General features: G+C 35.5%; 1 protein-coding gene across 1 annotated transcript; it reads left to right on the top strand.

Moving 5' to 3' along the window:
* The first annotated feature begins 445 nt into the window (after nt 1-445).
* On the top strand, nt 446-5,496 carry LOC107821444 (secretory carrier-associated membrane protein 1). The gene is made up of 12 exons (XM_075237265.1): nt 446-745; nt 2,500-2,601; nt 2,719-2,781; nt 3,049-3,082; nt 3,200-3,322; nt 3,909-3,971; nt 4,054-4,147; nt 4,294-4,339; nt 4,424-4,491; nt 4,721-4,769; nt 5,016-5,081; nt 5,162-5,496. The coding sequence occupies exons 1-12, from the start codon at nt 689-691 to the stop codon at nt 5,246-5,248; spliced, it is 852 nt and encodes a 283-aa protein (XP_075093366.1). The 5' UTR covers nt 446-688; the 3' UTR covers nt 5,249-5,496.
* The last annotated feature ends 10,634 nt before the right edge of the window (nt 5,497-16,130 follow it).

Genomic DNA, 16,130 nt, shown 5'->3' with positions numbered 1-16,130 from the left:
CTTAAAATTAGACAACGGGATCCGGTGGTGAGACATTCATTGTCTTGGTCTCAGATATATATTTTTAGTTGAATTCTTTTTGTCCATATAATAATCTATAGTATTGTTAGGGTTTTTGTACACTCTTTAGAAAAGGATACAACAGTATTTGTCTAAACTACCCTTTAAAACTATTTCACTTAGTACTATTTTACCAATTAAAATAATCATAGATTTAAGAAAAGTAGTAATAAATTACCCTGCAACAAATTCAGTCTAATAGTAATAAATAAAAACCTGTAAAGAATATATTGATGAATACAGTGACACTCACTAGTCACTTCAAGTAAAAGCTTGATTATATAGTGACCCCCGACTGTACTGTTTCAACTAACCAATGAGCCTATCCCACGTGTCATTGTGACATTCAGAACCTATATAACGGCTCTGATTTGTCACTGCTGCCATCCCGTGAATGAATAACTTTTTAACGTGCAATTTCTCAAAAAGAGTTGTAACATTTAAGCAGAAAATCAGAAAAAAAAAAAAAAGGACTGTGAAAGAGAAGTAAGAAATATAGTAGGATACCACGTCTATTTCGTAAACGCGCATCTTGCTTGATAAATACATATATACCAAATCTAAACCTCACTTTCCGCAAGATTCCAGATCTGTGACTGTGAACATTGCTTCGTTCGAAGTTGCTCTAATGGCTGGCCGTTACAATGATAATCCGTTTGCTGAAGATGAAGTGAACCCTTTTGCGGTACATCGCTTTACTCTTCTTTAGTAGTACTACTATCTTTGATGCTCCCTATTTTTGAAAATTTTAATTTCATAGTCTGGAAACTAAATGGGGTTTGAATTGGTGGTTTTCTTGTTCTGAAAAAAAAAAGAAGAGTTTTTGCAGAAAGTTAATTATTGGGGTATGAAGTTCTTGATCATAAAAAGGGGTATGGAGTCTTTTCTTTTTCTAAATTTCGTGGGTCCAATTTCCAGATCTGTTAATTGCATTTTGATTCTTGGTTCAATTTAAGCTAGCATAATTGTTCTTTTTTAGGATTTTGGAGCTACTTGAATTTCACTGAACGAGCTTGTAATAATTGAACTATTGTAGAATTGAGCTGTGACCTGGTTTTCAGCTGAGAATCATGCAACATAACAATGTATTGGTCGAATTTTTACATTAGCTGAATGCAATGGTTTCAGCAGTAGATTTTGAATTTGTTTCTGTAGAATAGTAATAGTACACAGATCAGGAAAATAATATCAGTTTTTATTTAAGGAGAGGACTGAGGAGGAGGATCACAGTTCTCTTGCCTTTCTACTTGTCTGAATGGTAAAGTTCTTAATGTGCTGCAGTGTCAGAAAGAACATCTTTGGATTATTAGTGTTTTGTGTAACATCTGTGGGATAATTGGTTGTTGACCTTGAAATTTGTGAAATGTCTCAGTGCTGATTCGATTTTGACAGATAGAACTTAAGTTTTGCCATTTGTATTTCACTCTTCCTGCAAAATGTTACTTGAGTCATGCTTCTTTTATTTTCCTTTTTATAATTTTCAATTTGCTTTATAGGGTAATTCTATTTTTGTTGTTTTTAGACCAAGGGTCCTCAAAAAAATGGTCAATAGAATTGTGGAACGGTCCATTTTTAATGACCGTAATAAAATTGCTTTCTTCAAAGTTGTCAAGAGTTTTCTCATCTGAAAGCTGACTTGCTGAAGATCTGGAAAATGCAATTGTTACATTTCCTTGAATTCTAAATAGTCTTATGTAATAAACGTGCAAAATTCCTTTAACCCCATGAAGATCTCAAATCCTTCTCAAAGATGTGGTATAGGCTAAGGTATTTTCATAAATGGAGCCCCATCTCTCGAAAAAGAGAACTATAAAAAGGAAGCAATTCCTACAGAGTCTGGATCATCCTAGTCAGCAAGTATTAGCAATTTACCCCATACAAATATCGGCATTTGATATTATTATTAATATTAAAATACCACCTTTATGCTAGGGTCCGTGCCGAGTATCTTAATCCAGCTCCTCAGGCCTTCTAGTGACCTAACAATGCATTTAACAAGATGGTACTGCATGTTGCAGTTGTAACTAGTGAATTGTCAGAATGATGAGGATGTAGTTTGTCTTCTGTGTGACATCAAAACAATTTTGTCTACCCACAGGAAGAATCACAACTAGCGAAATGTACAACTAAGTCTGATCTTTATGCATCTGTATTTTTTACAACACCTTGTCCTCTTTCCATGACGTATTTATAGTCTGCAATGATATTGTGATTCTCAATCTAGTTTGTTTTGTATTCTGAAATAATTGGAACAGAAGATTTTCAATCCCGTTAAAGCTGAACTCAAATCCTTTTCCTTTCTTGTGTACATATTATGCAAGGCATTGATCTTCATTGCTGAATAGTGAGAACATCCAATTGTATGTTCTTTTAGTCCTAGTAATTGTAAACAGTACCTCATTGTGTATTATGGCACTTAATACTTACTAAAATCTGCAGAATAATGGAAGTGTCGCCCCTGCTAGGCCTTCCCCTCTTCCTCATGAACCCGCCGGCTATGACCGCGGCGCAACGGTTGATATTCCTCTCGATGGTTCAAAGGTGAAAGCAGATTTGATAAAATGAACTCGTATTTTTTGCTTACCTGTGTGACTACTATACCTGTGTTCACTTGGAGCGTAGGACTGAGTGATCCTTGCTTTTGCTCAAACTAATCAGGACCTGAAGAAGAAGGAGAAGGAACTCCAAGCTAAAGAGGCTGAATTGAAAAAAAGAGAGCAGGTGGGTTGTTACTCTGCATTGCCTTCTAGTTATGTCTTGCTTATCTTCCAGAATAGAAAGCATAATCTTTCATCAAAGATCATTTTTTATACAATGCCTTGTCAATCATGGAATTCGTGTAAGATTACGGGATATCTATTACCAAGTCATTACTGTTGTCTAGCTGTAGAAGGTTTTTGTTTTTTGGTTCATGGTGCTGCGGACTGTCTTTTGCCTTTTAGGCATTCTGAAAATTATTAATTTGTCACGTTTATTGGTTTCATGTAGGAACTTAAAAGGAAGGAGGATGCGATAACAAGAGGTAGTTTTCCACTGTATGCACATATATCTTTATTGTCTTGAACTGAATCAGGGGTTTGAATCATGCTTTCCTCTCTGTGAACTGACTTTATTTCATATCCCTCTTATTCTTTTTCAGCTGGTGTAGTTATAGAGAATAAGAATTGGCCACCTTTCTTCCCCATAATTCATCATGATATCGCAAATGAAATTCCAATCCATCTACAGAAATTGCAATATGTCGCATTCACTACATTATTGGGTATGTCCTCATGTCTTCTGTACAACTCTTTATTCTATGAATGCTATTGGTGCCTCTCACTTGACCTTTCTAGTAAGTATTCTTCAACCTTTTAGGTTAACCTGACCTGGAGATTGTGATGCATATTAATAGTTTTCACTACTTTCTCTTGCTGGACTTTGTTTCAAAAGAAAAGTGTTCTGTATGGTATTCTAGTTGTCTATTTGCATATTTGTGTTTATGCTTCTAAGGATTGTAAAACATAAACTCCATCTTTTAACAATTGTTGTGCTACTGGTTTTAGTGACACTTGGATCAAGAGGGTCTACAATATCCTCTTAAGTGCCTGCAAATATCTTTGGAATTTGGGATAAGATTTGAAAGTCGTACTATTGAATGTCACTGGTAGCTGGTTACATCTCAAATCTACTTGTCCAAATTGAGAAATCAGAAAAAAGAGAATGAGGGATTCCTAGATGGTTTTTGTTGGAATGATCCTGACAGTCATTGACTTCTTTTATTGTTGAACTGGACTAGTTTTTTTGAACTAGTTTATCTATTAATGCTCTTATGGTGGTTGACTCTCTTTGGACATGGTGAATTGCAGGTTTGGCAGCCTGTCTTGTATGGAACCTTGTAGCTGTCACCTTAGCTTGGATCAGAGGACAAGGTTGCTGTGGAACTGAAATTACTAACCTCTCCTATGCTTTAGTGAAAATTAACCATCTAAGGTTAGCATTTTGTCATTGTAGGTCCAACAATCTGGTTGCTTGCTGTTATCTACTTAATATCAGGTGTCCCAGGAGCCTATGTCTTGTGGTATCGGCCTCTTTATCGTGCAATGAGGTACACATTTGTGCTTCCTTAGTGTGAAAAAATAGATGGGGACTCCCTGTGGGAGGGAATAGATTTATGGATTATTAATTTTTTTTTTTATTTCCGTTGTGTGACCTTCCGAAAGAGTCAATATCTCATATCCATTTTGTTTGCAGGACTGACAGTGCGCTAAAGTTTGGGTGGTTTTTCTTAAGTTACGTGGTAATACCACATTTCCTTATTAGTTTTTCTTTATACTCATGAGTTGCTTATTCAGGACTCTGACCACTCTTTTTTATCTTGTAGTTTCACATTGGATTCTGCATCGTTGCTGCTGTGGCACCTCCAATTTTCTTCAAGGGGAAATCTTTGACGTATGTTGCCATTTTTTAAATTTTTATATGTCAGAATTGACAATGGTTTGGTGGTACAAGCACGTTTCTTGGATATGAAACCAGTTGCCTTACCTTCCTGTTCGAGAAGACCATGCATGGTTGAGCTCATGCATTGAATTATTTTTATCTAATCTATGTGTTCGTTGATAATATGATTAATTCCAATAAAAGAAATGACTTGTTCCTTTTCCATTTCCTTGTTTAACAGTGGTATCTTGCCTGCAATTGATCTTCTGGGCTGGCATGCTTTGGTTGGGGTGAGCTTTTATATTTATGTCTCAAAGTTTACCTTTAAAGCACTATTGAGTCGTGTATTCCATCTGAGTTCATATTCTTATTATTTCGGGATATCAACAATTATTAACTATTCTCAGTACACTTTTCTTGATCCATATGATAGAATTTCATGAGTAATTCTTTTCCCCAGAAAAATCAGACATTTTTCTTGTATGTTCGCCTTTGATGAAAATTTCACACCTCCTAAGCTTGCTTTTACTTTGCAGATATTCTACTTCATTGGAGCTGCATTCTTCTGTCTTGAAACACTGATCAGTATATGGGTTATACAGGTTTAGTTATCCGCCTCTCTTTTGTCATATTTCCTTGTGACTTGTGTCTCATCTTCTGATTTGCTCTACACCTTGTGCAGCAAGTCTACATGTATTTCCGTGGAAGTGGAAAAGCTGCAGAGATGAAGAAAGAGGCTGCAAGATCGACTATGATGGCAGCATTATAACATCACTGTGGGTGCGCGAACATGTGCAGTTTTGGGCTTCGGGTTTGTTAAATTCTTTGATTGCTTATTCCCTTACACCTTAACTGGATTCCTGAGTGTTTCTGAAGTACATAGTGGTAATCACAGAGCATTTGAACAAAATTGATGTTAGAGAGTAATACTTACCCATTCTGGGATTTTTCTTTTACACTCATGGCCCTCTGGGAACAGCCTGACCTTATCTTGATATCAAAATTCTTTGAAATGCTTATGGTTTTCCTATATGTTATTTGTGTTTTTCAATATGCAAACCCTTCTTATTATCTTGCTGTTGATACTGCTTCTCTTTCATGGCTTATCCACTACTGTATTTCTTTTTAAAACTGCTATGATTGTGCTTTGCTTGAGCCAAGGGTTTATCAGAAACGGCATCTCTATTTTTGCAAGGTAGGGGTAAGGTTGCGTACACACTACCCTTCCCAGACCCCACTTGTGGGTTTATTGTTGTTGTTTATATGCAAACCCTTGCCAGCATCACAGTTTACAATTCAATCTAAAGCAATTACCTGTACCATTAGATTAACAAGGAAATGAAGAACAGAAGTATTTATCAAATCTGTATCAGTGTCATGAGCTTGATTTTCAATGACAATCATAGAGATTAAGAAGGAAAATGTAAATAACAATTAACAGGAAATTTGTCATGAAATTTAAAAAATGGAAATTAATGAGACATTAGTAAGAAAGGAAAACGCTTTTTTGATGTTATTGTTCTTTCCTAATTTCTATTATATGATGTTATTGTTGTTTTTCTCTTTCCTTTTTTTCCTTCGAGTAATCAACATTCTTATATTTAGCCCTTTTGTCCGCATTCCCTTTGTCATTTTGTAGCCATTCTTCTTACTTTCCGTTCCTTTTCATCCTACCATTTTTCACAGATGAAAAAAAATGCCAGGAAATTTATATTAAAATTTAATTTTAAAAGACCAGGTAATAACTATTCAATATGTTCAGTTAGTTATGTTATTGATAAACAAAAGGTAATAAACTGTAGAAAATAGTTTAGTAAAATACATGAAGTGGTTGATTGTTAAGAAGCTTAAGCAATTTAATAAAATGCGTTATCTACTTTAGTCATACCTCAAGTCAGATATTGAGAACCTTTTCGTAATAGGTGGAAAAAAAAAAAGGCTCATACTTGGCTTTAATTGCCAAGAAACTATAGGGTATCTAGACCAGTAATGGAATAAATAAGGGGCAAAAAAAGGGACCTCTAAAATTACAAAGCACAATTAAATGATAACGAGATTAAGAAAAAGATGTCTAGTTTACTGGATGATTGTTACCTTTTGTGTTGCATTGTTACATCAAAAATATAATATTTATTTTGATTGTTACTTAAATTTTATTGTATCGTATTGTTAAATTCAATATTTCATAATGATGAAAAGTCCCAATTTATATGACGATCGATTTAGTTGGCTGCATTGTTACTTTTTTTTTTCTCTCACTATGCCCTTAGCTAGCGTTTGGCCATAGATTCCCAAATTTATTTTGAAAAAACTGATTTGAGTGAAGTTTGGTTTGAAGATGAAAATGTGTTTGGACATGATTTTTCAAAACATATTTCACTTTTTATTTGAAAAAACATGAAATATGACTTATACCCACAAGTTCTAAAAACTATCACAAATACCCTTTTAGGACATTTTGTGTCTCTCTTTAATCTTCCAACCTTGGACTTAATTTGCTCATCGTCAAACCTATCCACATTTTCAATTTTCATCAAAAACTCATCCTTAATTTCTGTCCAACGTGGACCACTGATGGTAGAACCATTAAACCCGTGCTTCCTCGCATCATCATGTAGGATAGTCTATTCATTCTTTTACGTTTCTACAATACAACAATAATAGGACAACATATCACATGCCTAACTTCATTTTCTTAGAGTGGATAAAATCCAAAAGCATGCCTTAAACTATATGGAAGGCATACTAGCACAAGTAGAAGGATTAAAATTTAAAGTATGTTACCCTATTAACCGATAGAGGCAGAGCCACAGAATTCTCATCGGAAATCTCAAAACCAGCTTCAGGTATTATGGGCATTACAAAACTTTAAAAGCAAGGCCAAAACATTAGCTGCATCAGCCGAATGATAAAAAAAAAAAAAAAAAAAAAACATAAAGATGCTATACAAAAGGGAAAGATTTTTTTTTTTTTGAGTTGCGTCTGCTTCCCAATATCCAAATTGCATAACGGCATAAGCATCTGGGCTGAAAAGAGTAACTTTTCCAGCCAACACAAGACCACAGTTTCAACCAAACACAACCGGAAAAAGAAAAAGAGAAAAAGAGAGATAGCCATTTATCGTCATCACAAGCAAAGATTAGTCAATGTAGGAGATGAGAGACCTTATATACATGGGAGGGTTTACAAATCTGAAGAAAAACTCATACAAATCAAGCAAAATAAATCTGAAGAAAGCAGTCACCGAGGCAGTTGTACATGAAGTTTGACTCATTCATGAAAAGTCAAACCTACACAAAGACTTATTTTGGTCCGTGTGTATACTTCAAAAGATTTTCTGATAACAACTTTATTATATTATTGTTGTATGTGGATGACATGTTGATTGTAGGACTAGACAATGAGCTGATTCCAAAGTTGAAGAGAGATTTGTCCAAGTCATTTGATATGAAGGACTTGGGCCCAACACAACAAATTTTGGGGATGAAGATTGTTCGAGAGCGAACATGCAGAAAGTTATGGCTATCTCAAGAGAAGTACATTGAACGTGTACTGAAACGCTTTAATATGAAGAGTGTTAAGCCAATCATCACACCTCTTGCTGGTCATCTGAAGTTAAACAAGAAGGTGTGTCCTACAACATAGAGAATAAAAAGAGCATGGCCAGAGTTCCTTATTCTTCAGCAGTCAGAAACTTGATATATGCAATGGTATGCACTAGACCAGATATTGCTACAGTTGTTATTGTTAACAGGTTTCTTGAAAATACTGGAAAAGAATATTGGGAAGTAGTCAAGTGGATACTGAGGTACCTAAGAGGTACTACTAGGGATTGCTTATGTTTTGGAGGATCTGATTCGATCTTGAAGGGTTACACGGATGTTGATATGGCAGGTGATCTCGATAATCATATATCTATTACTGGATAATTATTCACATTTTCAGGGGGAGCTATATCATGGCAGTCAAAGTCGCAGAAGTGTGTCGCACTCTCTACAACTGAAGCATAGTATATTGTCGCTACTGAAGCTGTTAAGGAGATGGTATGGCTTAAGCGGTTCTTTTGAGAGCTTGAATTGCATCAAAAGGAGTATGTCGTCTATTGTGACAGTCAAAGTGCAATAGACCTGAGAAAAAACACCGTGTATCATGCAAGGACAAAGCATATCGATGTAAGCTATCACTGGATTCGAGAAATGATAGAGGATGGATCTATGCAAGTCAAGAAGATCCATAAAAGTGATAACCCTTAGAATATGCTGACCAAGGTGGTACCAAGATATAAGTTCCAGCTAAAATAAGTGAAATAAATCCGAAGAAAATTCATACAAATCTATAGAAAATTTAAACAAGTATTAGCAGATTTTACCAAATTACCTTCAAATTTCGTTTTTGCTGTGGATTGCAATCGATTGGCACGGAGAATTTGCGGTGGAGTTCTCTTCTGTTTATAGAGAGCAAAGCAAACACGTGAGTTTAATGAGAGGCAAGTGAACAAATATGGTTTAGTTGGTCGTAATAAATGTGGGCTCTTTTACAAACTATAAAAGTTTGGGGTAATATTTAAAAATTTTAAAAAATGACTGTCATGTTTTGGCCCAAAATCAGCAATTGAGGTGATTTTGGGATTTGAGATTTGGGATTTTGCCAAAATATGAGTAAAATCTATGGCCAAATATGTGTTTGCCAAATAAATTTCAAATTTATTTTGACAAAACTCATGGTCAAACGGGTTCTTAGTAATTTAATAATCTTATTTTAATCTTTAATCGCACTTTGAGAAATGTCCAACCTGCAAAGCGACAACATACAACAAACAGAAGTAGTCAGCAAATTCCTTTTCGCTTTCCTTTCAATATTTATAGCAGAAACATGGTAATCTTGAACTATGGGCTTGTAAGTTATGCACAAAATTGCAGGTATTGTGCTCATGATTAGGGTGTACAAATCGAATCGAAAAATCGCACCAAATTGAAAAGTCAAATTAAATCGATTAAAAGATTCGATTAGATTTGGTTTAATTTGGTTTGATATAGAGTAAAAAAATTCGAACCAAATCGACATATAAATATATAATTTTTATATATATACTTTTAAGACTTTTTATAGAATTTTCTTTAAAGAATATCTAAAAATATTTGCGATTCTCTTATGGGATGTAATATTTAGTTAAATATGAAGTGCTAACTTTAAAAAATGGATTGTATGGTCACTTTCTTATCAAATGTTAGTGAAATACGTCAATCTCTTTGTTCTTCCATATTCATATATCAAGATCTACTAAATTCTTATATCTTTTTTGAATTTGAAATGGTTTTTCGATAATTTAAAATTAAGTAGAACATATTATTATATAGGTTCATATTTATTTTTATGTTTCATTATTAAATTCGGTTAACCTTGAAAGTGTACATCAACTTGAAATTATTGTCAAACGACTAACAAATAACTATCATGTGTTATTAAAAAAATTCTTCCATAGGAATATTTTAATAGATCATATATTTGTCAATTTTTTAATTTTTACTAAACATATATTTACTTATCAAAAAATTTAACAAAGTAAGATTGAAATAATATTCATATAACAAAAATCCGAAAAATTCGACAAAATCGAACCAATCCAACCCGATAGAGTTGATTTGATTTGGTTTTAATAAAAATCGAACCAACCCGATCCATATACACTCCTACTCACGATACCCTAATCTAATCTTGATCTTAATATGACTATAATTAATTTATCTTTGGTTTCAAGATATGCAAGTGACAACTCTACATGATTTTTTTTAACTACTTCCACTGCAAATATTATATCACTTGCCAATAATGCCAAGATATGAAAGTGATGGCTCTTCGAGATCTTTTCTGCATTAATTTTCACTCACTATTAATTGAAACAAAAATAAAATCATTGCATGTCAAGATCAAGATCAAAATCAAATGAGTTCTATAGCATCGTGAAAAAACATTTATAAGCATGTTCATAACTGTATAGCCGAAAATTAAAACGAACTTGATCGATTGAAAACAAGAGTGTATGTTTTTGCATAACTTCCAAAAACTGTATTGAGCAAACGTATAGCATAAATATGACAGCTCGCAAGTATAAAATCAATTTAGCTTTGTCGATCACATTTATATTTCCTTTTTTCAATGTACTTTTATACTTTAGTCCTTACTAAAATTCCATCAACTCAAATGCACATAAATGTCTTCCCTTAAGACTACTATTCGTTCTCTCATCAATCAAATATTATTGAAAATCTCTTTTCCATAATACGTCATTCTCCACATAAATTGAATAATGGAAAATCATCCACGGTTGAGAAGCAAGAAGTGACTTAGCTGTGTATAGAAATATATATGGATAGTTTAGTCTATTTAATTGTACTTATAGTCGGTTATTAGTTAGTGAGTTAGTTTAGTAAAACATTGTATATAAGCTAGCTCTCAGTCAGTTTACACATGAATGAAACAGTTCATTTTCTTCAACTCTCTGAAACATCTTCTGCTCTCTTCTTCTTCTTCTTCTCCTCTCTAAATCTAGAGTTTCATTCCGCCATTAATGCCGGGATCTCAGCATGGTATCAGAGCAGAGAGTTTCGTCTCCAAGCTCGTGAATTGATCCTATTCTTCTCCTATAAATCTCTCTTCGTCTCTGCATCAATTCTTCAAGCTCCAAAAAATTTCAACTGAAATTGAAATTGCTCAACAATGGTGATTGACGATCTCAGTCACGAAGCCACAACTGTCACACCAGAAATTACCTCTCAGATGTCATCAGACGATGAATTTGAAGAAGGAATCACAATTCTACCCAATTATCCATTATACCTCGCTCCTGGTGATACTAGTGGAATCTCTTTAATTTCTTTTCAATTGACAGGTACGGATAACTATTCCTTGTGGTATCGATCAATGTGAATTTCTCTACTCGGTCGTAACAAACTAGGAATGGTAGATGGCAAGTGGAAGAAGGAACGATTTCATGAGAAGTATTGGTACCAGTGGGAGAGGTGCAATGCAATAGTATTGTCCTGGTTAATGAATTATGTTGCTCAGAACTTGATTAGTGGAATTGCATATGCTACGAATGCTCAGACAGTCTGGGAGGAGTTACGTGAGAGATTTGATAAAGTTGATGGATCTAGATCCTTCAATTTACACACTGACATATGCTACGAATGCTCAGACAGTCTGGGAGGAGTTACGTGAGAGATTTGATAAAGTTGATGGATCTAGATCCTTCAATTTACACACTGACATTGCAACCCTAACTCAAGGTACTCTATCCATTTCTGCCTATTACTCAAAATTAAAAGATATGTGGGATGAATTTGAGGCATTAGTGCCACTACCTGGTTGTGACTGCCTTAAGTCTAAAGATTTTGTGGTGTTTCTCCAAAGACTGAAGCTGTATCAATTTCTCATGGGCTTAAATGCCAACTATCTTCAAGCTAGAAGTCAGATTTTACTCACGTCTACCTACTGTGAATCAAGCATATGCTATGCTTATGAGTGATGAAAGACAAAAGGCTATTGCTGCTAACTCTGGTATTCTGGGTGCTTCCCCTCCTAATATAAACTCAGGAAGATATGATTATACTGCTTTGTATAGCTCTAAAACTAGAGGAAATAAAAAATTTAGGAAAAATTACAATCTCTACTGTGAGGTGTGTAAGATGAAAGGACATATAAAGAAAAATTGTTACAAAATAGTAGGGTATCCATCAGACTTCAAATACAAGAAGAAAGGGGGAGCTGGTGGCTCTAGTGCATACAATGCAGTAACTGAAACCAGTTCAATTAATGTACATTCTCCAACTCAAAAGATGTCAGCTCAGGTGACTGGTCAGTACATGCAGACTCAGCCTGCTCAAAGAGAGGTTCAAGCCACTCATCTAGGTGTTCAGAATCAGAACCCTTAACTTGGTGCCTGTACATTTCCCAAGGAGCAGTATGATTACAACTTTTGCATAAGGTTTCCCCTTCAACTGCTAGTGCCAATACAACATGTACAAGTAGTGTTTTCTTGGTGTTTGATAGTAAGCCAGATTGAATCATTGATACAGGAGCCATAAACCATATGGCATCTGATGTTAACTTGCTTAATAAGTCTTCAATTAGTGAACCTATTGTGCCTAAGAAAGTGTTTCTACCAAATGGAGACATTACTCATGTAACTCATGTCGGAACTAGTTCTATATCCGCTAATAACTGCCTCAGGAATGTATTTCATATACCACAATTCAAGTATAACTTTCTATCAGTGTACAAGGCAACCATGGATCTACGGTGTTCCGCCTACTTCTATCTTGATATTTGTGTATTTCAGGATCTCTCCAATGGGAAGGTGAAGGCGATTGGTAAGGAGGATAATAGGTTGTACATGTTGCTCAGACATAATGCAAGAACCAATAAGGCATTTACACTAGCAGCTCAAGGAAGAGAAGTTGTAGATATAACTCGGTGGCATCGAAGACTTGGCCATGTATCAACTAAAGTACTAAAGAAACTACTGCCAGTCATCTTGGAAAGCATAGTAGTTACACTAAATAAGTGCAGTGTTTGCCCTTGTGCTAAGCAAACTAGACTGTCATTTCCTTCTAGTAGCATTAAGAGTACTACTTGTTTTTACTTGATACATCTTGATGTATGGGGACCTTATAAAACTGCTACATTTGATAGAAACAGATATTTCTTAACTGTTGTTGATGACTTCTCTAGAATGGCATGGATTTTTCTTTTATGCCTAAAATCTGAGGTTTGTGTTGTGCTACAACAGTTCCTTGTCTTTGTTCAAACTCAATTTCAAAAGACAGTGAAGATAGTCAGATCTGACAATGGCACAGAGTTTTTTAATTCAATCTGTGCAGGTCTATTCAGGACTCTTGGAATTGTGCATCAGAGAATCTGTGCCTACACCCCTCAACAGAATGGCGTAGCTGAGAGAAAGTACAAACATATTCTAGAGGTGACCAGAGCTATTAGGTTCCAAGCACATATACCAATCAAATTTTGGGGGTACTGTGTCCTTGCAGCTGTGTACCTCATTAACAGAATGCCTTCCCCTGGTATGGATGGAGTTTCTCCCTATGAGAGGTTGTATGCTAAGAAGCCTGATGTTGGCCACTTAAGAGTAATTGGCTGCTTATGTTATGCAAAGCAGGTCCATGAGGTAGACAAGCTTTTATCCAGAGTTAACCCTGCAGTACATATGGGATATTCTCCTATTCAAAAGGGCTATATCTTGGATGACCTTACTTCTCATTCTTTTATTGTTAGCAGGGATGTGGCATTCAGAGAGGAAGTGTTCTTATTTTCCAGTAGCAAATATGTTCCACCATCTCTATTTATTGATTCCCATTCTAGTTCATATCACTCTGAACCTCCTGGGATTGCTCACACCCTCAATGATCCTACAGCCATAGAGGTGGAGAATGAAGATCTCACATACAGGGTCTGTCAGTCACCTGATGTGGGAAGTCCTATTAGCTCCAGATATGTTGACACCACCACCAGTTCACAGAGCACCTCTGCAGATTTAGTTACACAAGACACTAATCCTATCCTGAGGAAGTTCACTAGACGTAAACAACCTCCCATTTGGATGAAAGACTTTATTTCTCTCAACATTCACAAAGATGTTCCCTATGCTATCTCAAACTACTTGTCTTATGACACACTATCTCCTAAGTATCAAACTTACATTGCAGCCACTTCAGCTATAGTTGAACCTTCTTCCTATGAGGAAGCTGTTAAAGATCCAAGATGGGTAGAGGCAATGGAGGCTGAAATTACTGCTCTTGAAGACAATCACACATGGTTTGTGGTAAGCTTGCCTGAGGGTAAGAAACCCATAGGTTGTAAGTGGATCTATAACATGAAATATAAAGCTTCAGGGGAGGTTAAAAGATTCAAGGCTCGGTTGGTTGCCAAAGGCTATAGCCAAAAGGAAGGTATTGACTATCAAGAGACTTTCTCTCCTGTAGTCAAAATGGTGACTGTCAGGACTATTCTTGTTACGACCCAAACCGATGGGCCGCGACGGGCACCGGTACCTTACTCAACTGAGTACTAATATAGCATATTATTCTTATCGTACTTACATTGGCAAATGTTACATTGGCAAATGGGCCAAACGGGCCATCATGGGCTAACCAGAATGAACAAGGGGGAGTACTCCATATAGGACGACCCAACCTGATATAAAAACTTACACATGTGACATACAGGCCTATAAGGCCAACATGATCATTTGTAAACTCAAAACATAGGCCGACAAGGCCATACAATCTTCATATACCTGACATCTGTCTACAAGCCTCTAAGAATACATAAATATTATAAAGGTCGGGACTGAGCCCCGCCATACCAATCAACATATGTCCTAATTATACTGATCAAATAAGCAACTCCGGAGCAAATGGAGCGCACCAACATCTTCCGCTGAGCTGATATCCTACTTGGAGGACTCTCGACCTGTCTATCGGGACCTACGGGCATGAAACGCAGCGTCCCCAGGCAAAAGGGACGTCAGTACAAATAATGTACCGAGTATGTAAGGAATGAAAATCAGTAAATAGTAGACATAAGAGAAACATGGAGTAAAAGACTCGACATATACGTCTGCATAGCTCTGTGAATCATTTCATTTTTATAATATCATGCATATGCATATAAATGTCATACCATGCATAGATATATGCATTCATAACATCATCAAGCCTCTGAGGGCATCCCATCATATCATTTCGGCTACTGTGGGCAAATCATCAACACACACACACTCACACACACACACACACACACACACACACACACACACACACACACACACACACACACACACACACACACACACACACACACACACACACACACACACACACACACACACACACACACACATATATATATATATATATATATATATATATATATATATATATATATATATATATATATGGGTCAATGTACATATATAAATGAATGTAATGCATGAGAAGTACGCTAATAAAATCTCTCAGAATGTCATAAGACCATTATACCTCTGATTAATATCATGAAACAAACTTTATCAACTTACGTATTTTCTGATACCCATGAACAGACGATAAAATAATAAGACATATGGGAATTCAAGAACATAGACATCTCTAATACTTCTATGAATATAGTCATTTATGGAATTTATGCATTTGCTCGTTTCGTTCGTGTCGTATAGATCATGCCAAAAAGAAAGAAGGGATAGCCTTAACATACCTGAATTAGAAAAAAATCCGTGTGATATTCTTGAGAAGGTTTACATCGTACTCCCTTAAAATTGCAAAATTTATGTTCGATTTATTAAGGATCTGTACCCTTCTATGTTAGCCTCAGATTGCTTTTAATGTTGGCTTCAGGTTGTAGTGAAAAGTCTTCTAGTGTCAGCACCAACAGAAGCAAAAATGGGATTTACATGCACGCTTGGTTTATAAATTTCAGAAACTTCAAGTGCATCCAACGTCACAATGGACTTATTTGATGGCTTGACAAGAATTTCGTTGAAAACTTTGTAGGAAAATTCTAACGCCTAGTAGTGTCCTTGTACTCAAAATATGAGAATGAAATGTTTTTGTACTTTAACCCATTACTTTTACAAGTAA

Source organism: Nicotiana tabacum, chromosome 2 (genome assembly GCF_000715075.1).
Source record: "Nicotiana tabacum cultivar K326 chromosome 2, ASM71507v2, whole genome shotgun sequence".
Lineage (NCBI taxonomy): Eukaryota > Viridiplantae > Streptophyta > Magnoliopsida > Solanales > Solanaceae > Nicotiana > Nicotiana tabacum.
Note: the sequence above shows the minus strand (reverse complement) of the source record. Positions and strands in the feature narration are given on the sequence as shown.

What these genes read in the sequence shown, in the direction of transcription:
- LOC107821444 (XM_075237265.1), top strand. Translation starts at nt 689, where the DNA reads ATGGCTGGCCGTTACAATGATAATCCGTTTGCTGAAGATGAAGTGAAC. An exon ending in CCTCTTTATCGTGCAATGAG is followed by an intron (nt 4,148 to 4,293) that starts GTACACATTTGT and finishes TTTTGTTTGCAG; the next exon opens with GACTGACAGTGCGCTAAAGT. An exon ending in TCAGTATATGGGTTATACAG is followed by an intron (nt 5,082 to 5,161) that starts GTTTAGTTATCC and finishes CACCTTGTGCAG; the next exon opens with CAAGTCTACATGTATTTCCG.